The sequence below is a fragment of the Typha latifolia genome, chromosome 6 (genome assembly GCF_019914945.1).
Source record: "Typha latifolia isolate L0001 chromosome 6, TyphaL0001v2, whole genome shotgun sequence".
Taxonomy (NCBI): Eukaryota; Viridiplantae; Streptophyta; class Magnoliopsida; order Poales; family Typhaceae; genus Typha; species Typha latifolia.
In genome coordinates this window covers 13330682-13338888 of record NC_133091.1, presented here as the reverse complement: position 1 = coordinate 13338888, position 8207 = coordinate 13330682, and the positions used below count along the sequence as shown (strand labels likewise).

The following is an 8207-nucleotide window of genomic DNA, read 5'->3' as shown; positions in this document are numbered from 1 at the left end:
TCCCTTAAAATCTATTTCTAACATGAAACAAGAAGGGAAAGTAAAAAATATATTTATTTAGTTTTTTTTAAAATATTTTTCTAACAGAGGATGATAAATTAAGGGTTATTTATTTATTTATTTTCCTGGAGGGGCGATATTTTGTCCCTAATTTTCCTTAACCCGCAACCGAACGGGCCCAAGGCCCACATCCTCCATAAGTGAAATTTCGCCCAAAGGTAGGTTGTTATATGCAAATTTCCCTAAAATTTTTCCATCCCTCACCGTCGCTCGATCCCTCCTTCCCCCTCCTCGGCCCTCGACTCATCTCTCCGTCTCCCCTTCCGCTTCGGAAAGGTACTCCTTTTCCGTCTCCCCTTCTTTTTCTCTCTTTGCGTGCGTTCCGAGGTGTAGGAAAGTGAAAAGACTAAGGGCAATGCTAGTATTCCTAAGATTTGGCCATTTGAGGAGGTCGTTTCCAGTGGATTCAACATGTAAGGATCGATGGTCGCACTCGATTTTTGTGGGAAAGATCCTTCGCTTACTTTCTCTAAAAACTTGAGCCAACGGGGAAATGGCGGATTTATAGCTTGTTTATGTTTGGGCTCGTGATACTTTTAGGTCTTTGGGATGCTTTGATAAGCCTAAGACGTAGATTTGAGTTCGATGTGTAGAGTTTCATATGTTTGGTATGTTTGATGAGATTGAAACTTGGAAACTTCTGCTCTGATGATCTTGCGGTCTTTCTTTATCATCACATATTGTCGAAAAAGAAGGCTTGAATGATGATGTTTACTTCTTACTTTTGGGCACTGCATTTTATCAATTGGTTGTTTTTGTTTGCTTAATTTATATTTGGAGGAATGATATGAAAACAGACCTTTTAGCTTTCCTGAAATAATCTTTAAAGCTTTAAGATTCTGACTTTGGTTATAATTATACAAGTTCATCTCCTATTATTTCATGGTTTCACTTGATATGCTGGTTAACTGTTGAATCTTGAGAAGTTATTATGCTTTCCATCTACTGGATTTCTATGTTGGTATGCTGAAGTCCATTTTGTTGTCTGAATTCATGGTTTGCCATAATTAACCCATAAGTAAATACATCTGTGAACATTATTAATGTATGTCATGAAGAAAACAAAGTCTCTTGAAGGAGATATGGAGAAGGAAACATTAGGCAGATCATCATTTGGAACAACAAGAACACATATCTCAGCTCGGCTTGAAGTCAAAGCAAGTGAACAAGGGATTGATATAGAATACGTTAAGAGCATTGAAATTAATAGCCTTCTTTGATGCTAGCAGAACAATGGCCTTCTTATTTGCTTCAATACCCTATCAAGGTTGGCAAGGACTGCTTAGTCTTAATGTCAGACAGGAGGCTGCCAACCATTGAACATGTAATACCAGAAAGGAGGACTTGGGCCAGCACCAACCCAGTTATGGACACCCTCCCTAGGTCTTGAAATTGGACAAGAGTTAAAGCAGAATTATCTATAAAAGTATTTGTCCCCTTGAGTTATGTATGACTATGCCTCAAAACACCATCAATTGCCTTATCATGATAAACTTGTAAGTGCCCACAAGATGAAAATTACTTGAAAGCTCTATCAACATGCTGACAAATTAATGAAAATAACTTTATTGTAGATTATCTTTCCGATCAGTCAATTATAATTATTTCCTTTTTTGCATAGATAGTGCTTCACCAGCATAGGTATCTCTTTTCTTGCAGGCCCATCTCCTCTGTGGGAAATTTAACCGGCAGAAAGCATAACAATGACTTTTCCTTTTCTAAGGCTACCCACCATGCAACTGCCCAAAATAATCAGGTATACATTATGGAGTTGCAGTAATCAGCATAATCATCATTTATTTGTTCATTTGCTGACTTTATCTTTTAGTGCTGTGTTCTGTTACGCATGGTTAGGAGGTGATTCAGACCTAGATGAGGATAATATTTCACTTTTTAAGCAATTCTTTCCCATGTTCACCCAATTTATTGCCAAAAGTACCTGATCATCTGTTGTAATTTCCAAAGAAAAGTTACCACCTACTATTTCTGCTTTTATTTCTTTCTTTATTTGATAACATATTCTTCTCCTCTGAGTACTTGCTTTCATCTCCAAAATTTAGTACTTATTACTATTTCACATCGTGTTAACATTTTGCAGGCAGCTGGAGCGGGATGTAGAGACTGTAATTGATGTGCTGCGGCCAGGACCTTTAGGTATTATTGAGCACAAGTTCTCTGCTGCAGAAGTCCATGAGGCCCATGCCACTGTCAAGAGAGCAGTTGCGAACTGGCGAAGGAACGCAGCCCTTGAAAGAACTGGCCGCAAGTAACATTTAGCAAATAGATTGTTTCGATTACCAACATGCCCACTTGTCTAATAGCAGAACAAAAGGCATGCTTCAAGAGTCAACAATACCAAGTTGCATGTATATACTCCATGGAATGGTTTCATTAAGTACATTTAGCTTACTATCTGGTTCATCTATTTGTTCAAATGTGAAGATTGAATTTGCTTTATTGACAAGTAAAGGAATTCATCAATGTGTTGGTTAAACAACATTCTTTGCTACATAATAATTGAAAGGCTGACCACCAGATTCTCTCTTCTTCCCATTATGTGTAAGGGCACCTATTGCAAAAGTTTGTTTGCTGCAGATTTTTTTATTATTTGGAGGAAAAAGGGGAATCCCTATTATATATATATATATATATATAGAGAGAGAGAGAGAGAGAGAGAGAGAGAGAGAGAGAGAGAGAGAGCCAGATTAGTTCAGATGTTCACCCCCTGTTTGTTAATATTATTAAGGTGAAAAGCTAGTGGGACCAGAGGGAAATCCTCAGACCATCTGGTTGCAATAGTTTCCACATCATATGAAATTCTTAACAAAGTAATAACCTTGCTGGAAAAATTATCTGCATTTCTTGAGCTTGGCATACAAATGTGGGGTATATAGTATGATTCATTATACTTAACTTAATAAACATAAAATAACTCAACCAACCAGCAAAAGTTAATATAACTTGTGCAGGAAAATAGACAGCAACTAAACTAGAGATGACTGACTGAAAAGAAAAATTGTCTTCTGCTCTCCTGAAGGAGAGGAAACAGAGCAAAGTCTAGCAACTGCAGAACTACTTATTTCTTCAACTGCTCATTAGCATTGCCTACTTCCAGATGATGAGGACCACTTCATTACTAGAAGCTCTTTTCTGATCTAGAGGGCAGATTGAAATATCATCTCCGCAAGTTCCTGCATTAGAAATGAGAGAAATCAAATTTCAGATTCATTTTAAGCAAAATGGATATTGGATTCGAGGAAGAAAACTTGATCAAACTTTGCAGTTACCTGTTTTCCAGAGGCAACAGAAGGTTCCCCCCACTCCATGGCCTTCTTTTCTAGTGTCTCGAAATCCGCCTTGCCGGCCTGTTAAAAAGAAGCCCATTAGTGATAAGATGTTTATATTCCTAGCCTTAATTGTTTACTGCACTTGTTATTATAAGTTGTCTAAAAGATCCTTGATTGTTTACTGCACTTGTTATTATAAGTTGTCTAAAAGATCATACCTCAATCAAAGCCCCAATTTCTGAGTTAAAACTCTGATAGCGCTTCTGGACGAGATCAAACAGAGAACCATCCTGGATTTAAGAAACAAGCTAATTAGCAATCTGCAAGATGAAATCATGATGGATGGTTTCTTTTCTTTTTCTTCTGAAATTACCTCAATTAACTTGGCGACATTCCGGAGGCCACGAGCTAGGGTGTCCATTCCAGAAATGTGAGCAATGAACATGTCCTCCACATCAGTACTCTCCCTCCGTCTGTCACCATTAAAAGAAACAAATTCTATGTCAACTAAAATATATCTTGCAATGAAGCATCAGAAAAGGAAAAAGATGTGTAACAGAAAATATTAGTCCAAAATGAGATTTCTGTAGAGTAAATGAACAAACAATTTTGCGTCAAAGTTGAATCCACCAGGTGCGAGTCCTCCCTGGGAAAAATGAAAAAGAAAACAAATTAGAAAAAACATGATTATTACAAATGATATATATGTAATACATTTATCTATGTTACAAACTTACAATTAGGGAAACTGAGATTGTCTTTAACACATAAGTGATATCAGTAAATTATAAAGATAGAAAAAAGAAGTCATGTAAACTCACATTTCTAACCACACTTAACATAACCAGAGTGGCCTCCCCAATATCTGTAAGGAACTGATCTGTGTCCCAACCTGTACATGCAAGCATTAAGGACAAGTCCTTTGTCTCCCAATGAAGAAACTAAATTTAATTTGATAGCATCTTACAGTTCAGGGTAGAATATAAAACATACCAATCTGGGGATCACCAGTATTTGCATCAATGTTTCCAAGTAATCCATTAATTCTTGCAGTTTCAAGTTCATGATGGCAACTGCAAAATTCAGATGTAAATAACTTGCAAGAACTATGGTCATAAGGCTAGCTTTGGGGGGAAATGGTGACAATAACACACCTATGACCTGCTAGAGTAGCATGGTTACACTCGATATTCAGTTTGAATTCTCCTGTAAGATGGAGTAGCATAATAAAATTAGTTGTAATGAACAAATATTTATGTTGTTACAGAAACAAACAATACTTCAGGGAATCCTAGTGAAAGATAAGTGAGAGTAATTGAAAACGAAATATCACCAAGTTTATACAAGAAATAGAATACTCCATTACAATCAAGACGGTCTCAGGCTATATCACCAAGTTGGTTAAATATGTATAATGAAAAGGAAATATGAAATGAGAAGAATACCTAGAAGACCATACTTCTGCAGAAATGCGAAGGTAGTTGCAGCATCCCAGTCGTATCTGTTACAGACAGAAGAAAATTTTGAGACAGCAAATTTGAGAGTAATTGATAAGTAAATCTATAGGTTATATACATACTGATGTTTTGTAGGCTCTTGAGGTTTAGGTTCTATTAGCAGTGTCCCTGAACGTTCAAGAAACAAAAGTTATTATACTATGACATCTAATATCAAAAGAATCAATAACAAGCATGCCAACCAACATCTCCAAAATCAATGAAGGATATCAGCATAATCATATCAATCAAAATAAGATATTACAGAACCAGCTTATTATTTGATCATTTACAAATGATAAATGTGCATTACTCGATTATTCATAGGTCCTCAGAAGAATAACAATGAGATGGTTAAAGAGGATATCTATTATACACTATAACTACTAGATGAATAGTACCATTGAACCCAATCTTCTTCTTGTAGTCAACAGCAGCTTGAAGAAAATTTGCCTGGAAAATTGATAACCCGAGTTAAAACTTATAAGGAAATAGGTACAGATACAATTTTCAGACTTTTTTTTTATAGTAGAAACTGAAGAAAATAAAATATCTACATCAATTCAATCATCTAAAAAGATAAATTTTGGTGTATGCCACCAACTAAAAGTAAGGTAAATAAACTAATCGAAATGCAATATTTCTTACCAAATGATCAAGTTCTCTTTGCATATCAGTATTCAAAAGAGTTTGATATCCTTCTCGCCCACCCCAGAAAACATAATTTTCTCCTCCTAGGTAGTGAGTAGCCTATGAAAATTCAAAAGCAATATAAGCACAACATTGAACAGGAACAATAGTAAATGCCCAGAAGACCTACCTCCATGGCTTTCTTGACTTGAGCGGCAGCATAAGCATATACTCCTACCTCCGAGCTACAACATCAATTTACAGAATTTTAGACCTTTTTGTAAATGTGTCCTGGAAATGCAAGGAAAATAAGAAAAGGAAATACCTAGTAGCAGCTCCATGCATGTAGCGAGGATGCAAGAACAGCTGAGCAGTGCCCCACAACGGTTTTATTTTAGTCCCCTCCTGTTCATATATTACAGAAACAGTTTGAGCATAGGGGGAGTCATATTAAGCAGATAAAAGCAGTCAGCAGTTCAAGTTTTGTTCTACATGCAGCACCCTTACCTGAAGTTTCTTTGCTAGAGAAACTACTTCATCCAAGTTAGCATTTGTTTCCTGTGACAGCCAACACACATTGGGATCTGCAAGTTAGACTCAACCAAACTACAAGAATCTTTACATATATGCTGCAATTTCATGGTGAAATAAAAACAATTAGCAATAAAAGGCAAATAAGAATCCTTAAAACAGGTTAAGAGATCAAAGACACAGCCAGCAGTTATTCCCATGGCAAAAGTACAATATGGATAACTACATTATCAGACACCAGGGATTGGAGATACAAATTTACAATTAGAGTGGGCATAATACTCAGAACTAAATGCAATTCTGATGTTCCACCCAAGGTTCTACTGTCAGACCCATTTCAGCAGTAAACAACCCTCCTACAGGAAAGAGGAATATAACTCATTATTGAATAACATACCACCAGTGTTTTACCATCAGGGGCAATATCCCTGTCATGAAAGCACCATCTATCAACTCCAAGCTTGTTTATGAACTCAAAGTGTGCTCTCACTGTATAAATATTTTAATACGATGTTAGTCACATTCCTGTGTTGCAAAATGTATTGCAACACAAAACTAAATATTCTTACTTCTTCTTTTAGCCATAGCAAGTGAATTTGTACCATCCTCCCATGGCCATGACTTTGTTGGGGCACCAAAAGGATCAGCTCCAGTTCCACGGAAAGTATGCCAAAAAGCAACACTAAATCTCATCCAATCCTATACCATCAGGCATAAATATATAGATATGATACAACATTAAGTGAGAAAGATGAACTAGATTTCATGTAAACGACTAATGAACCTTCATTTTCTTTCCAAGAATCTCTTCCTCAGCATTGTACCACTTATAAGAAAGTGGGTTTTTGCTGGTAGGACCCTGTGGACAATTAGATAAAGAATTTACAATTAAGCATATCAGTCCACATATGAAAACCTATAACTAGATCATCCAAACAAGAACAATATTTTCAATGTAAGTATAAGATTCTTCGTCCACATTTGAAAACGTATAATCACATTTGAAAACCTATAACTAGATCATCCAAACAACAACAATAGTTTCAATGTAAGTACAGTATTCTTCACAATTAGCTGCTGCATTCTAGCATGCTTCTCAAAGCTATAACATATGTATTGAAGCTCTTACCTCATATTTGATCTTCGGAATGCCAGGAAAGAACTCCCCTTCCCAATCATCTGAAGAGCTATCACCACAAGAAGCCTCAAGATTGGCTGGACAAGTTTGCTGACTGGCAATCTACGACAAAATACCATGACCAATTAGTCGGGCAGAAATACTAAAGCAGTCAGTCTCATGGTTTGCAACTACTAAGAATATTCTTATGCTTCCATCTCTGTCATGGATTCCCCTATGGTTCGCGACTATGTAAATTGCTTCTGTTTAGCCCACAAGTTCTCCCTCTAGAAGTATTACTCGATTACTTACAACGATCGATAGTGACAGACACAAGCCTAGAAACCAGAGCAGAATCCCGTTCCTCTTCATCTTTCACTTCACGCAATTGAAAACCCTGCAAACCCAGATGATTACCATAAGATCATCACCAACGTTATCAAGAACTGTCCCAGTTACACGCATGCGTGAAGAATCCCAAATTCATCAATTTTACCCACTAAACCTAGGGAAGAAAAAAAAAAAACAAACTTTTTTCTGTACGAGTGTTTAAAGAACAATCTTTTCAAAGATACGATTTCGATTAGAAATATCAACAAAAATCAGTGAATAAAAGGATCTAGCCAAAACCCATCAAGCCAAGCTGATTGTTAAAAAAGACCCCATATTGGAAAAACGCTAAAAAAATTCGAAGAACAAAAGAAAAGAAAAGGCAAACACAGAGTGGATAAAGATAGTCTACAGCAGCAAAGATGCAGACTCACTTGGATTGGATATCAATCGAAAGCTAAAAGGACATGCAGAAAAGTGTCCCAGCCTTCGCGGCTCCTCGTTTTATATATAGAGAAAAAAGACGTGATCTCTATGCATCAAAACTCAGGGGAGTCCTGGTTCGGAAAGTATTCGGACTCATCCGGCAACGAGAGTCCAGTGGAAGCGGTATAACCTGGAGATCAGCACAACTGCACCGAGATTCGTGAACAGGCTCCGTGAACGGGACTCTTTCCGTGCCGTCCAAGTTGCCTCGCGATTCACGTGACAGTAAGATCACGGGTGGCGGCAGCTGTCTATTTAATTGCAACTTTC

At 37.0% G+C, this 8207-nt stretch overlaps 2 protein-coding genes across 3 annotated transcripts; one reads left to right on the top strand and one right to left on the bottom strand.

Moving 5' to 3' along the window:
* The first annotated feature begins 200 nt into the window (after positions 1-200).
* LOC140790186 (uncharacterized) lies at positions 201-2613 on the top strand. Of its 2 annotated transcripts, none has more exons than XM_073140148.1 (3): positions 201-336; positions 1720-1816; positions 2159-2613. In XM_073140148.1, exons 2-3 carry the CDS (start codon positions 1764-1766, stop codon positions 2328-2330), a joined length of 225 nt encoding a protein of 74 aa, XP_072996249.1. In that variant the 5' UTR covers positions 201-336; positions 1720-1763; the 3' UTR covers positions 2331-2613. The 2 variants fall into 2 exon arrangements, with proteins under 2 accessions (XP_072996249.1, XP_072996250.1); XM_073140149.1 differs by having other exon boundaries at positions 332-473.
* A 284-nt stretch (positions 2614-2897) lies between these two features.
* LOC140790240 (xylose isomerase) lies at positions 2898-8164 on the bottom strand. The gene is made up of 21 exons (XM_073140227.1): positions 7886-8164; positions 7434-7518; positions 7134-7244; positions 6789-6863; positions 6574-6703; positions 6402-6493; positions 5981-6031; positions 5799-5878; positions 5664-5718; positions 5492-5593; positions 5245-5296; positions 4927-4972; positions 4793-4848; positions 4502-4553; positions 4341-4420; positions 4169-4239; positions 3953-3993; positions 3721-3820; positions 3566-3637; positions 3348-3425; positions 2898-3251 (listed from the first exon to the last, which is right to left on the bottom strand). Exons 2-21 carry the CDS (start codon positions 7491-7493, stop codon positions 3216-3218), a joined length of 1440 nt encoding a protein of 479 aa, XP_072996328.1. The 5' UTR covers positions 7494-7518; positions 7886-8164; the 3' UTR covers positions 2898-3215.
* Between the last annotated feature and the right edge of the window lie 43 nt (positions 8165-8207).

Excerpts from the sequence above, each read along its gene's own strand:
- LOC140790186 (XM_073140148.1), top strand. The coding sequence starts at position 1,764 with ATGACTTTTCCTTTTCTAAGGCTACCCACCATGCAACTGCCCAAAATA. Across the intron at positions 1,817-2,158 it reads CAACTGCCCAAAATAATCAG|GCAGCTGGAGCGGGATGTAG; the intron begins GTATACATTATG and ends AACATTTTGCAG.
- LOC140790240 (XM_073140227.1), bottom strand. The coding sequence starts at position 7,493 with ATGAAGAGGAACGGGATTCTGCTCTGGTTTCTAGGCTTGTGTCTGTCA. Across the intron at positions 6,864-7,133 it reads TTCCGAAGATCAAATATGAG|GGTCCTACCAGCAAAAACCC; the intron begins GTAAGAGCTTCA and ends AATTGTCCACAG. Across the intron at positions 3,821-3,952 it reads TTCAACTTTGACGCAAAATT|ACGGAGGGAGAGTACTGATG; the intron begins GTTTGTTCATTT and ends TAATGGTGACAG.